The sequence below is a fragment of the Penaeus vannamei genome, chromosome 9 (assembly GCF_042767895.1).
Source record: "Penaeus vannamei isolate JL-2024 chromosome 9, ASM4276789v1, whole genome shotgun sequence".
In the NCBI taxonomy this organism is placed as follows: Eukaryota; Metazoa; Arthropoda; class Malacostraca; order Decapoda; family Penaeidae; genus Penaeus; species Penaeus vannamei.
This window is the reverse complement of record NC_091557.1, coordinates 7,246,139-7,261,638: the sequence shown is the minus strand read 5'-3', so window position 1 is coordinate 7,261,638 and position 15,500 is coordinate 7,246,139. Positions and strand designations below refer to the sequence as shown.

Below are 15,500 nucleotides of genomic sequence, written 5' to 3'. Positions count from 1 at the left end.
CAGTATATGCGTAATTTTATCACAACTACTAGCAAGCGTTGTATGGGTTCCGAATCAATACAAATACGATTCGAATCCAAAATCTCCTACGTGTGGCAACAAAACGTTATCCCGAAATGTCAGCCTGTTAGCTGGCGTAGTTCTCCGGGCGAAGCATCAACGAGACGACATACCGCCGAAGCCAAGTCTCCCAGCCAAGGCCGATCAGCACCAACGACACGACGACGCAGCGTGAAACCCACGGGCGTCCGCGCATCAGGTGCTCGTTCGCGGTGATGTAGTGTCCCGTCATTTTCTTTCCCAAACATTTCCCACAATGCCCAACCATGAATCTCATTTTATCGCCCTTCGACTACATAAATTCATCGTTTCAACCCCCCCCCCCCCCCTTACAACCACCATCAAAGCGCGGCATATATCACACGGCCCCTCATTCACACCCCCGGAACGATGATATTCTGATATAAAATACGACAAAACAAGCCATCGGACTAAGAGGACCCTAGCTGGGGGACGAACACACAAAACACTGACACTCGAGCCAATAGCCCAAACCCCAAAATACAAACCCCGGGAAACGACACAAACCCCTCGAGCCAACGCCTACACTCCCAAGCTAAACCTCGACCGCGCAATTCCTCGAGAGAGCGTGCATGACACCAGCGGAGTCTCCTCGAGCCAGTGACCCCCGCCTGGCGCGCGCTGACGGGGCAATACCCAAGGGAGTCGTGCCGCCTCGTCTCGTATTCCAGCCGAGTTGTAACCGGATCGTGGACGACATGAGCAATCCAGGAGGACAGAGCGACGGGGGCGAGAAGTGAAGTGAGCTGGGATAAGATGAGGGGTGGAGGAGGAGGAGGAGAGTAGGAAAGTAATGAAGAAGGGAGGCGAGTACAGGATATGCGAAGTGAAAGGAGAAGGAGCGGAGAGCAGGAATTGGAGAGGCGGACAGGAGCGAAAAGGCGCGGGGAGAGGCGCCCCCTCGAGATACAGCGCGATCATGGCAAGGTCACTTGCCCTTGAAAGGTAAGCCAGGGGAGTGAGGGGGGGGAGAGGGGAAGGGAGAAGGGGGAAGAAGGAGGAGAAAGAAGAAGAGAAGGACGAAGAGGAGGAGGGGGAAGAGGAGGACGACGACAACGACGACAGCGAACACCCAAAACAGAGAGAGGACGGCAATGGCCTTGTAGACACAGCCAGCCCATCCTCCAGTCATCGCGTGTTGACATTCACGCGGCGACACATCCCAAGCGCGTATCTCGCCCTCTCGCAAACCGAGGCGGACGATGCACCGGGCCGATCGCCATCCCCCGGGGGCCATTCCTGCACGAGGATCACTGCGCAGGAGCAGCGGGGAAGATAGGATATTATGAACCGGCCCTTTCTCCCTCCCATCCCTCCGTCCCCTCGGTCCCCACCTAGCCCCTAGCCCCTGCTCTCGACACGCTGCAACAACAGGCCGTTCACGCTCACTAAGATCTTTGCTCTGCACGCCGCACATTATCTTTTCACCCCTCTCTCTATCTACGAAATACCTCCGTGCTTCAAGGCGATTACGTTATCGAAGCGAGGCGACTGCCATGTGGGTCACCAGGTGAAAATAGTTATTAATACCGTGATCCATACATTCTCTCTCTTTCTCTTTCTTTCTTTCTCTCTCTCTTTACTCCCTCCATTCCTCCTTCTATCCCTCTCTCTCTCTCCTTATGTCCCTTCCCTCCTCCCTGCCTTTCTCCTTCTCTACCTTCCTCCCTCCTTCCCTTTCTTCTTCTCTCTTCTCCCTCCCTCCTTCTCTCCTTCCTTCCCGACCTCCCTTCCTCTCTTCTCTCCTTCCTTCCCTCCCTTCTTCACTCCTTCCCTCCCTTCTTCACTCCCCCCCTCCTTCTCTCATCTACTTATTACTCCTCTCCTCCTCTTCTTTTCAACCATCCCTGCGCCCACTTTTACCGCAATGCCAAGGCTATCTGATAACGCCTGCCAATATTCGCAAAAGGCAATACCTTTGTCATTCTTATCCTGCGCCCTAACAAAACGTGGTGACGGCATACGGGTGACGTCATGAGGATCCCCGACGCGAACTAGATGAAGGCAAAACGTGAGAGGAATAGCGAATCACTGTTATCAACTACAAAATAAAAGTTTTATCATGACCACATATTTCCAATAGCTGTGCACCGTGGCCTGTTGCCAAGCTGATGGGACTTGCTCTGAGAGAGAGAGAGAGAGAGAGAGAGAGAGAGAGAGAGAGAGAGAGAGAGAGAGAGAGAGAGAGAGAGAGAGAGAGACAGAGAGAGAGAGAGAGAGTATGTGTGTGTGTGTGTGTAAGTGAGAGTTAGAGAGATACAAATGAGAGAGAGAGAGAGAGAGAGAGAGAGAGAGAGAGAGAGAGAGAGAGAGAGAGAGAGAGAGAGAGAGAGAGAGAGAGAGAGAGAGAGAGAGAGAGAGAGTATGTGTGTGTGTGTGTGTAAGTGAGAGTTAGAGAGATACAAAATGAGAGAGAGAGAGAGAGAGAGAGAGAGAGAGAGAGAGAGAGAGAGAGAGAGAGAGAGAGAGAGAGAGAGAGAGAGAGAGAGAGAGAGAGAGAGAGTATGTGTGTGTGTGTGTGTAAGTGAGAGTTAGAGAGATACAAAATGAGAGAGAGAGAGAGAGAGAGAGAGAGAGAGAGAGAGAGAGAGAGAGAGAGAGAGAGAGAGAGAGAGAGAGAGAGAGAGAGAGAGAGAGAGTATGTGTGTGTGTGTGTGTGTGTGTGTAAGTGAGAGTTAGAGAGATACAAAATGAGAGAGAGAGAGAGAGAGAGAGAGAGAGAGAGAGAGAGAGAGAGAGAGAGAGAGAGAGAGAGAGAGAGAGAGAGAGAGTATGTGTGTGTGTGTGTGTGTGTGTAAGTGAGAGTTAGAGAGATACAAATGAGAGAGAGAGAGAGAGAGAGAGAGAGAGAGAGAGAGAGAGAGGAGAGAGAGAGAGAGAGAGAGAGAGAGAGAGAGAGAGAGAGAGAGAGAGAGAGAGAGAGAGAGAGAGAAATAAACGCTTAAGATTTTAAGGTGACCCCTGTCTTAGGATGTCACTGTTGGGCTCAGTCACTGCTATATCGGAATGGTCAAGCAGCGACGGCCGAAGGTAATCACTTCCGATGGGGATCCGCGTCTGATCTTGAAACCATTATATATACACCTTCTATGAATACCATTATCTTCCAGCCAAGCGCCCCCCCCCCTCCCCAAGAGCCAAGACACACCGGCCATGTACCTCCCCCCCCCCCCCCACCCAAGCCACGAGAACGTTCTCCTTTAACAGAGACACTAACTTCGGTTGGCATTCCGAGGAGTTCATCCCTTCCCATCTGCCCCTCCCTGCCCCTCCCTGCCCCTCCCTGCCCTGCCCCACCCTCTCCCGGCGAGGCCCGCGCGCTCTGCCGAAGAGCTAAGACATCAGGTTCTCCTACAACTTATAGGCTTCTCTCTCGCTCTCTGGTCCTTGCGTTCTTTCGTTCTCTTCCTCTTTCTTGCGTATTTCTCTTTTTTATCACCTTTCTCTCTTCCCATTACTCTCCCTCCCTAACTCCTACTTAGGCTACCTACCTATGCAACAACGTCTACATCGCCATCTCTTTCCTTAACCTTCCTCCTACTCCTACCCTTTTACCATCATTTCCTCTCCTTCTCTGTCTCCCCATCTCTACCTGATCCACCTTCATCTCCATCACAATATTCTTCCTTCTCTATCTTTCTCTCTCCCTCCACTCTTCTTCCTTCCCTTCCTTCCCACCCTCCCTCCATCCTCCTCTGCACCTGCCCGCTCCTCCCATCCCTCTCTCCCTACCCACTCACCCCATCCCTCCCTCCCTTCTCTCTCTAACCTCCCGCCCTCCCTCCCCTCTCTTCCAACTCACCCCATCCCTCCCTCCTTCTCCTCTCCTACCTGCCTGCCCTCACCTCCCCTCTCCTCCAACTCCCTCCCTCTCCCTCTCTCTCTCCGTCCCTCCCTCTCTTCCAACTCCCTTCCCTCCCTCCCTCCCTCTCCCTCTCCTTACCCCTCCCCCCTCTCCCTACTCCCCTCGCTCCCCCTGCCCCCCCCCCCACACACACCACCCTGCCACAGCACAGTATTAAGGGAGCATCATCAGCTCCGCCAGCTGGTGAACAGAGTACGCGAGGGCCGTCATCAACGCAGATAACAACTTCCGCTGGACGCCGAGGTTATCGGGCCGACAGTAACGCCGGGCTTGCCTTTCGCGTTCCCTTGCCTGGACGTGCAATACGGTCACCTCTTGCGCCCGTCACGTCTCGTTCGAGCTAGATTTCTCTCTCTCTTAATTCTTTCCCTCCCCCCTTTTCCCTTTTTCTTCTCCTCCCATTTCTCTTCCTCTTCTTCCTCCTCCTCCTCCCCTTTTCATTTTCATTTTCCTTCCCTTCTTTTCTCCTATTACACAAAAATAAATGTATGTTTGCGTGCGTGTGTGTGCGCCTTAGAACACAGCCTACACGAGACAACACAACCAAACAGACCAAAACAAAGGAAACCAAGGAACTGACAATGCCATCCTTGAAAAACGACCCAACCCATTATCCTCAAGGTAATACTCGGCCTTCTGCGAGTTTTCACATTACGGATGTGAATGAAGCCCCACTCAGTGGATGCCAGGCTGATCATAGCACATTGCCTTTGCAACAGGAGCAGCAAGAAAAGTCATCATCATCATCAAGAACACTAATAATAATAATAATAATAATAATAATAATAATAATAATAATAATAATAATAATAACAATAATAATAATAATAATAACAATAATAATAATAATAATAAAGCAAAATTCATAATCATAGTAGTATCAATAATAAAAGCAAAAATTATAATAATAACAATAACAACATTTATAATAATAATAGCAGTAATAATAATATTAATATTAATATTTATATTAATAATAATAATAATATTAATAATAATAATAATAATGAGGAGGAGGAGGCGCTTCAAGCAATTGGCTAACAGAGAGCAATATCGAAAATGTGTTCAAAAATTTCTAAATCTACTTCAGATATGTCAGATCAGATGCTAAGAAGAATAAGGGAGGAAGGGTGGGAGACAAAGATAAGAGGATAAAGCGAAAGAAAAAAGAGAAAGAAAAGCGATAAAATAAGACATACGGCCCGACGAACAATCAAGACAGAGAACGGAAGTATTCCAAAAAAAGAATCAAGAATAGGGGAAGAAAAACGGATAAAACTAACCGAAAGAAATGAGAAGAGAAGAGAACAATAAAAAAAGAAAGGGAATCATTTCAAAGGGACGTGATAACCAGCGCGGGTCGGTTAAACTCTCTATATCAGTGGGCCAGTGTCGACCCCCTCCACACACACACACACACACGCACACACATACACACATACATACACATGTGTTCTATTGATCTCTCCCTCCCAACTCACGCAACAAAGCGGACCAGGTTAATGTGAAACCTCGAAGACCATCTCGCCACGATATACAGACACTTTGCGTTTGGACTGATATAGTAGTGTAACGGTTTTTGAGTTCATATAGTTCTATACATATTTCTCTCCCCACCCCCCTTCCCCCTCCTCCCTCTCTCTCTATTTATCTTTCTATTTCTTTCTCTTCTCTTTCTTTCTCTTTCTCTTTCTCTCTCTCTCTCTATATATATATATGTGTGTGTGTGTGTATAAATGACCATTTCCTATTTGTCTATTCCAATTCTCCACGGTTATCCTCGCCACTATATTTTAATCGTCGTCTGTTTTCTTCCCCTTACTCCTCATTTCTCCTCAATCCGTCCCCTCGCCCCCACGCCCCCTTCGCCCCCACCCCTCCCCCCGAGTCAAACGCGACGACCGGCAAGGCGTCGACGAACAACGAACGGCAGCACGCGGGGCACAAGTCAGCCGGGAAGGAGGACCGAGGGCCACTCGTAAAAGCTCCCACGGAACTGTCCCCCGCACTCGTTTATTGCAGGATATGGGGCCGTCGAGCACATGCACAATGGCCGGGGAGGAAGGACGGGCGAGGGAGGAAGGACGGACACGGAGGAGGGAGGGAGGATACGGAGGGGCGAGAGGGGAAGGAGAGGGAAGAGGGGAAAATAGAAGGGGGAGGGAAAGGGAGAGAGGGAAATAGAGGAGGGAGGGAGGGAAGGGGAAGGATTTCTATAGAGGACTAATATCTGTGTAAAGGAAGGGACGGGAAGGAGATGGGTGGGGGGGAGGGAGAAGAGAGGGGGAACTGGAGGGTGTCAAAGTTCTGTTCCACAAATATACGGATGGAGAGGGATGAGTTGGAGGATGGGGGATGAGGGAAAGTATTCGTGTATACGCACGAGCGTTTACACCTTAATACCTACAGCGAAAGATAACACGGGAAAAAAGATAATAGACCAAAATACTTTTTAAAATCCGGAACTAGTGGAAAGACCTTCCACTCATCCCGCCGCAACCAAGAGCCCGGCCGATCCAGCTGGCGTAAAACCAAGCCAAAGACCCCAAGATCCACACCATCGCCAAGCTATCAAACCTCCCCCCTCCCCCCACCCCCAATCCAACGAGCCGAGTGGCACACCATCCAACTCTCCTTAGCGTCTTATTCATCCGCAAGCAACCGCACCAACCCCCATGTGCAACTCCTGTGCAACTTCACCCGCGCCGCATGCGAAGGGCAACCCGCGAGCCTGATTTCCGCCGCAACGGAATCTGCAACGCAATCGTTACGTCACAGGTAGCGTTGTGCCCGCGTCGCATGGGAAGGTGTCCGTTAAATCCTGTGACATACGTATGCACTCGCACTGACTCCCCCAAGCCGTGGGTGCAGAGCAAGGCAGACCGGATTTCATGGGGTGAATAATTATCCGGCCGTAATTAACATGACAATGCCAATAGAAACAGCAATAGCAATGGTAATCGCGGTGGTCGCTGCCGTTATATTACTCTTGGTTGTAGTTGTAGTCCTAGTAGTAGTAGTAGTAGTATAAGTAGTAGTAGCAGTAGTAGTAGTAGAAGTAGAAGTAGTAGAAGTAGTAGTAGTATAGTATAGTACAGTATAATATAATATAGTATAGTATAGTATAGTATGGTATGGTATGGTATAGTATAGTATAGTATAGTATAACATAGCATAACATAGCATAGTAGTAGTACGGGAGGTGGGGTGGGGGTGGTGTGGGAGGAGAGGTGGAGGGGTGGATAGGTGGAGGTTGTGGTGGTGGTAGTAGTAGTGATGGTGGTGATAGTGGTAGCTGTAATGATGGTGGTATTAGTGGTGATGGAGGTAGCTCTAGTGCTCGTGGTAGCAGTGGTGGCGGTAGCTCTAGTGCTGGTGGTGATGCTAGTCGCTAAGCAGTAGTAAAAGTAAAAGTATTAATAATAATGATAAATAAAACCGACGCAATGATGATAAAAAAATTAATACCACCACCACCACCATCCTCATCATTAGTGTCACCATTACCATGAAAAAATAACTTCTTTCGCAACGGCTAATCCAAGTGCAACACGTAGGTCGTACGTCCTGCTGCAGCGTACACATCCTGCGACACCCGAGCCCTGCCACCCCGCCCCCCTCTCGACTGGTGACACTGACCCCTTTCCTCTATGCCCCCCCCCCCCTCCACCTCTCACCCCCGAAGCGAGTCACACCTGGTGGTCGTCATCGTGATGATGGTGGTGATGATGGTGGTGATGATGACGATGGTGATGATGGTGGTGGTGATGATGATGACGATGGTGATGATGATGATGGAGGTGATTATATAGATTAGAATAATGACAAACAAATATAACACTAATGCCGATTATGCAATGCCGCAGTGGGAGCCAAAATCCCACTCCTCTTCAATGCCCCTCTCTAAGTCCATACTGGGGCAAAGCAGTTAAGATTTTCATGAATTCATAAAATATACAACTTGTGAGTTATATATTTCGAGTTCGAGTCCGTTCCCCTTAACCCCCTCGCGTTCTTAAGTTAGCCTCCTCATCGAAAAAAAATAATTGTCGAGATTGTGACTTTCTAAATGTGTGCCAGCGTTAGCAAGCGCGTGCGAGAAACCCGTGCTTGTTTCCGAAAATATTTTTGGAATCGTGTCAGTCAAACGATGTCCCCGCCAAGTATGCGTGCGTGCGAGAGCGCTAGTTTCAATCTCGGCGTGAGCACAAATGCGTCGCCTGCCCCCTCCCCCCCTCGTCTCCCCTACACCCCGGTGCGCGTTCGTTCGACTGTATGCGGGCAGGTTGCCAGCGTGCCCACCTCATTCGCCCTCCGCCACCCCGTCGGTCGGTCGGTAGGACACCCGGAGCGCCGGACTCGAGGCTGCTACAGTTTGGACGTGTGGTTCTTTCACGGGCACTGCCATGGTCAGCGGAAAAGGGGGGAAGGAGAGGTCGGAGGGAGGGACTGCCCAGCATACAGGATCAGGTGGGGCGGGGGACGAAAGCAAATGAGCACAGGTACACAACCTGGGCGGAAGTGACAGCCAGAAGGGAAAATGGAAAGGCACGCAAACGCACAAATGGTACGCATACATACGCGCTCACTTGCTTAAGGGTGGGTTCTACGCCAAACTTGGCAAGAAAAGTAAGTGACGTTCACGACCCACTTAGAGAGATCCACGGAATGACTAATGAATGACTTGTAGCGGTAGCCATACTTTTTGCACAACAAAATATAAGAGAACATAGTTTCTACACAACAAAATACAAGAGGACACAGTTTCTGCACAACAAAATACAAGAGGACCCTATTTATTTCAACAAGTCAAGAAATTTAGGAGACCTCTTAAACATGTAGAAGTATTCCCATACACGCTTGCAAACCCCAACCCACACACACACGCAAGTGTGATAAAGAAACATAGATTGACAAATAAAGAATCATCATTTAAATAGGCAAGCTACAAATCCTTCCTCCTTCCCGCCTGTTCTAAGAGCGTGGACTACGAATACGACAAATCACCGCTCTCAAAATATTCGACAAGCTACACCATCATTTCTAAATCAACCACGAGAATTTGGGTAGGCCTACAGCCAGCTGTCAAAAGGAAAATTCCGTTTAAGGTATTCGCGCCGAGGACCAACGCCAAGGCAACAAAACCGGCGAAAAGAGTACAAGGATGGGAAGGGAGAGAGAGGAGGGAGGGAGAGAGAGGAGGGAGGGAGAGAGAGGAGGGAGGGAGAGAGAGGAGGGAGGGAGAGAGAGGAGGGAGGGAGAGAGAGGAGGGAGGGAGAGAGAGGAGGGAGGGAGAGAGAGGAGGGAGGGCGGGAGGAAGAGGAGAGAGGGAGGGAGGGAGAGGAGGGAGGGAGGGAGGAGGGAGGGAGGGAGGGAGGGAGGGAGGGAGAGAGAGAGAGAGAGAGAGAGAGAGAGAGAGAGAGAGAGAGAGAGAGAGAGAGAGAGAGAGAGAGAGAGAGAGATGAGAGAGAGAGAGAGATTGAGAGAGAGGGAGGGAGGGAGGGAGGGAGGGAGGGAGGGAGAGAGAGGGAGAGAGGGAGAGAGAGAGAGAGAGAGAGAGAGAGAGAGAGAGAGAGAGAGAGAAAGAAAGAAAAGAGAAAAAGAGAGAGAGAGAGAGAGAGAGTGTGTGTGTGTGTGAGAGAGAGAGAGAGAGAGAGAGAGAGAGAGAGAGAGAGAGAGAGAGAGAGAGAGAGAGAGAGAGAGAGAGAGAGAGAGAGAGAGAGAGAGAGAGAGAGACTAACGCAATGACACCAGCCCTGGCACCGTGGCACCCACCCATACATAAAGAGGGCCTTAACCTGAGCTTCCCCTCCGACCCTAACTAGACCCTCCCCTCCGCCCCCCACCCCCGCCACCCACCCAAGCGAAGGCTCCCCGTCCCAGCGAGTCCTTCGGTGGTAAGCTGAATGTCCAGAAATAGTACTGTTCCCCGTATGGGCACAGCCGGGCGGGCGGGCGACTCGGGGCGCCCCTCCCACACGGAAGAATGCCAACCCAAAGAAACATGTCGTGTAGGCCGGCTGGAGGGTGGCCTAGGCCGCCCGCTCGCCGGTCCGCCTATTCGCCCGCATGCACGCACGCATGTACATACCCCAACTCACACGCACACACCCAAGCCTCAAGGCAACTCTTCTGCAATCAAAACTCGAGGTCTTTCCCCCAGCATCACGCAACATCAAGTTGTTCTTCCTCTCATCCGCGGGTTGCAATGGCGTGAACATGGTGGACGAAGAAATGCGATCCTCACTGTAGCCCAATGCAGAGGTCCATGTCAAAGGCAGTTAAAGGGAGGGAGACTAAAATAGTCCGCAAGGTAAAGCAGGGTGAGCAGCCATCCGTCCTCCGAGCGAACAACCCCTTTCCCCCCCCCCTCTCGCTCTCATTTCCTTCCTTCCTTCCCCTCAGAGCAAGGCACTAAAGGCCTCCTATCCCCATCCCCATCCCACCCCCCATCACCTGCATTCCTCGCATGGCTGGTACTTGAACCGCCGTCAACACGACCCCGCCTGCATCAACACAGCCACTTTCACACCCTCGTTTTATCACCCGGCCTCATCAATCGTCACCTTACACTCAGCCACTCCTTTCCCCTCTCTTCCTATTGCCCCTCTACTCTCCTCTCTCCTCTCACGGTCTTCTCTTCACCGCTACCCTCTCTCATCCCTCTCCCCTTCCCTTCTCCCTTCTCCTCTCTCTTCCCTCTCCCATCGCCAGGAGAAAAGGGGGACAACCGGAAACAAACACACCGCGTCACATTCTCGCCATCCCTGTCCTACTCCCTTCCGGATCCCGCAAGTCACGGCAACGGAGCACAATTTCCGCCCCCCTCGCGCCCACGGTCACGATCGACGGCCGATAAAAATACCTGTCACATTCTCGTCTCTCTGCGACTGACCCCCTCGGGAAGGCACCGAATTACGGGCATGCGTGCGTGCGTAGGCGCAAGCACACGCGCACGCACTTAAGACTTCCTCTTGTTCCTCCTGTATCTCCTCCTCCTCCTCCTGCCTCAATATAGAACAGGGCACTCCACTGTTCTCTCCCGTCTCCGTGCCCACCTTGGTAACGCCGGGTCAGCGTGGCTCTCCTGCCATGTCTCACACGGCTGAGGGCGGGAGGGAGTGGGAGAGAGAGCGAGAAGATGAGGAAGAGAAGGTACAGGGGTAAAGTTATTGGGGGGGGGGGAGAAAGGAAGGGAGGTATGGAAGGGGAAGGGGAAGGGGAAGAGAGAAAGAGAAAGAGAAAGAGAAAGAGAAAGAGAAAGGAGAGAGAGAGAGAGAGAGAGAGAGAGAGAGAGAGAGAGAGACAGACAGAGACAGACAGACAGAGAGAGAGAGAGAGAGAGAGAGAGAGAAAGAGAAAGACAGAGACAGAGGGGATAGAGACCCCCTAGCGCAGTCACGACATGCACCCCACCCTCCGAGTCCCCCCGTGTTCCTTAATAATTGACACGCCAGATACAGATTTTATGGTTTACTGGCAGGTATGGCTCTTGTTACGCTTCCGTGTTCATCTGCCACCGGGGCGGGAGCCGCCGGGCACGGCCACAGGGAGAAGGGGCGGAGAGGCTGCGCATGCCTTTGGATCGCCACGATGTCTGAGCGTCCCCGTGCGTTCATGTGTGCGTGCGTATTTCTGTGAGCTTGCTTATGAGCGTGCGCGCGTGCGTGCGTGCGTGCCCGTCGTGATTAATCCCCCACGCGCCCCATCTGGCATAAACGAGCCCTCGGGCGTTATGAGATCAGAACAAAAACATTCCGACGTTTCCTTCAGGGCGACCGTCGGCAGGACAGAGACAGCATTGTTTTCGTAGCCTCCCGTTAACAAGCCGAGGTGACGCCGCCGCCACGTGACACTCACCTGTACGGCGCGCGATCATTAGGTTCAAGTTTCCGTGCGCCGGGCTCCGTGGCAGGCCGGGCGGAGGCGCTCATTACGCGACTCTCGTCCTTACGCCAGCCCGACTTTCGACTCACAATTCCCCCGACGCCCATCGCCTTCTGGCCGCTCCCTTCGCACCCCGGCGAAGGAAAGGTGAAGTGCTGAAAAACAAACCGCTTTCCCTTTTCTTTCTTTCTATCCACCTCTTTCTTCTCTTCCCCTTCCAATCCTCTCCCCACCGCCAACGGGGAAGCGCCCGCATCAACGCCGGCGGAAAAGACAAGCTCTTAACCTGAGCCACGAGCAGGGAAATCACGGCCGCCGCGTGGGGACCGAGCGACGGGGAAGGCAAGCCTCGCCCGGCGACTGCGGCCGCGTTGACTCCTGACCGCAAGAATGGACGAGGGATACCCGCCCTCCCACCCGGACCGGATCGCCAAGCCCCATTCATGTCCGCTGTTCCCGCTACCAAACACACACACACACGAACGCCGACACAGCCCTCCCCCTTCTTCCTTCCTCCTTGCAACCCTCTCCTGCTTCGCCCCCGGCCACTTCACGCCTCCCCCTCGGCCTCTAGGGAGCGCCCTCTACCCATAAGCTCTTTATCTTCTGCTTCTACTTCTTTGTATCTTATCCATTTTCTCCAATTTCTATTCATTTACCTCTCATCCTTATCCTCCTCCGTCTTCTCCATCACCTTCCTGTTCCTTCCCCATACCGTTCCCTTCTTCCCTTTCTCCTTCTCCCTTCGTCCTGAGCATGGACTAGGCGCACCACGACCCCGGCTATTTACATAGGCCCGTAATTGATCTACCACACAAGGCCTGCCAAAACAGAAACTTCCCCCACCGCGCGAAGAAAGCCAGCCGAGGAGGAGGAGGAGGGCACAGGGAAAGACTATAGACGACGGCGCTGGAGAAGACAGGAGAGGCGGCCCTTCCCCGTGTGCGTTCTCCTCCGAGGCAGTTTATCTTGAATCTCATAGCTCTTAACAGGTTCGTGAGAACGCCCACCTGGAAGCGCGTTACATTTCCACTTCTACCCACCCACCTAGAAGAGTATTATGAGGCCTACTTTGTTTTTTTCTCGAAAACCTTTCCCTTCCCAGCCCCCAGGCCCCGACTCTCACCTAGGTCTATAACATATGCAATAGACAATTTAACGCAAGCTTAAAATAATTACAAACTGCTCCTGCTGGTCCTTAAATGGACACTCCAAACGACGCAACAAAGCTACCGGTTCACACAAATATGGCACGAACCGCAATAATTAGTGTACTCGTTCTCCTTTTAAAATGCGGGGTTGGCAAGTATGCTTTTTCCTGAGGGCATTTCGGGTTTGGACAACATTACTTGATTTTAACAAGAGCTAAGAGATTCTGGCATCGCCTTCTCCCTTCACCCAATACACTCCCATGCCAAAGTTCTGATACAAGAACAATGCAAATCACCTGCCAAAACCGACACAAATGATAATGCATACGACTTGCAATCTTCAGGCAACTATGCAGACCTTGTCCCATAATGACATAACCTTGGTGTATTACACAAGGAACAGACTTTGGACTTGGGTATAAGTCACCTTCCTTATATAGAATCAAACTTGTATGTTGTCATTATTTCTAAAATAGTAATACTCAACAATGCACCACATATTCTCCATATTCTTCTATGAAAAAGACATCATATCGAGAGAAGCCCATACAGAACATTAATCATCACATTATTTAAATCTCACCAGTGCAACAGATTTAATAATCTAAAGATTCTAGTCTACATAAAGCAAATTAGTCCTCCATACATCTATCAATTTTAAGTAAAATGTTTCCATAATAATAACAATAATAGTTTAATGACGATGATGATTATTGACGATGATTGTAATGAAATAATAATAATAATAATAATAATAATAATAATAATAATAATAATAATAATAATAACAACAACAAAAAACAACAACAAACATGATGATGGTAATGAAATAACAACAATATTAAGAACTGTATAATAAACAATAATCTGCAGAAGTCTCATATTCCTATTGAAAACTTCAATCTAAAATTACAGGTATTTCCCTGTGATTCAAGGCAATTCATGGAAAAGTTTCATTATCTACTATTCCCAAGAGATTGATATAAAGAGTCATATGAGTACCTTGGGTTTTTACATTAACAATGGCAGATACAATAAAAGGAAATCCTTAACAAAGAAATTTCCATTTTCTTAAGAAATTCTACAATGCTCACTTCTACAAACCTTTCAATGCATGAAGCAATGTTGACACTTCTATAATAGTACAATGTAATTATGAACTAGGAGGTCACCCTTTATCAGATATGATTACAGTGCATTTCCTTTCTTCCTCTAAGGGACAAATTTTAACAGAGCATGTAGAAGACATGTATATGACACTCAAAAGCCAAAAGAAACTAGTGATTAATTCATAAATATTTATAACTAAATAAAAATAATTACATCATTATAATTTACTTTTCATCATACTACTGATTACTAAGCATGTCATTTTAGAGATCATATATGATGCAGAAACAAAAAACATACCTCTTTTGCTTTCTCTATATAATCTTCTTCCATACAAACATAATTCCAAAATTAACTACAGTGTATGTACTGAAATAGGGTACTCACCATATTCTATGAAGTCTGACACAGTCTTTTCTCGTCGAAGTGATGAGTTGGTGCACTCGTCAAAGAGGACCAGGAGCACGTCCAGGAGGGTCTCCATAGAGTAGCTCTGTCCATCTGACAGGACAGGTCCTGAGAGGAAGAGGTGCTCCAGCTCACGGAGCCGCCGCTCTGAGTGGCTGACATCCATTTCCACGATGCTTCCGTCTCCGACTCCCCCTATTCCTCCTGCTGTGACCACACTCCCACCTCCCCCTCCAGCGTCATCCTGTCCATCACCCATCATTGAAAAAAAGGGGGAAAGGAACTTCCTCCTTTATTCAAGCAAAAGTCTGAACACAATCACGGAAGAACGGATTTCACTTAAGGAGCCATTGAAACTCCCCGAGTTAGAAAACCAGCCAAAGCATTGGTTCTAGTTACTCATCATCACAATAAATGTAATATTTGTTACTACAATACCTCATATCCTCATTCTCCAAGCACCATCCACAAATCAATCAAGTTGACACCAACCATAACATCCCCAAATTAATTTCATTTGCTTTAGATTATCTCCCATTACACAAAATGGCTTAAAATAATTTAATTTCTTCATTTACTGAGCAAAAGGGATTGACGATAAAGGCACATTGAGTAACACTGCTCTTGGGGGGTGATGACAGAGGTTCCCGACTGATCACAAGACCCCCAAAGAAGAGATGTCGTTGAGGTGCAAACACAATTCACCCTTGGTAGAGCTGGGCTGTGGAGAACCACCTCTGGAAAGGAAAAGGAAAATAATCAAATCAATTATTTAACAGGGAATCAAACACTTTCACTACTTCCCATCTTGTATCACAACTCACTTCATATTTCCAAAAAGCAGTGTAATATAAATCATGTGTAATATAAAGTCTGACAATGTTTGAGACAGATCTCATGCTCATGTTGTAATATATGTTTTCATTAATACCATAAAGAATTTCATATACCACATGAGAAAAAATTGAAACCTTGATGGATATCTTCCTGTTATTCAT

General features: G+C 49.2%; 1 protein-coding gene across 1 annotated transcript in view; it reads right to left on the bottom strand.

Moving 5' to 3' along the window:
• Positions 1-15,500, bottom strand: part of gek (serine/threonine-protein kinase gek) — a gene marked incomplete in the record, with an annotated part of 156,844 nt that overhangs the window by 134,316 nt on the left and 7,028 nt on the right. Inside the window, 1 exon segment of the mRNA XM_070125203.1 lies at positions 14,482-15,239. Within this exon segment, the coding sequence (XP_069981304.1) occupies positions 14,482-14,764 (283 nt within the window).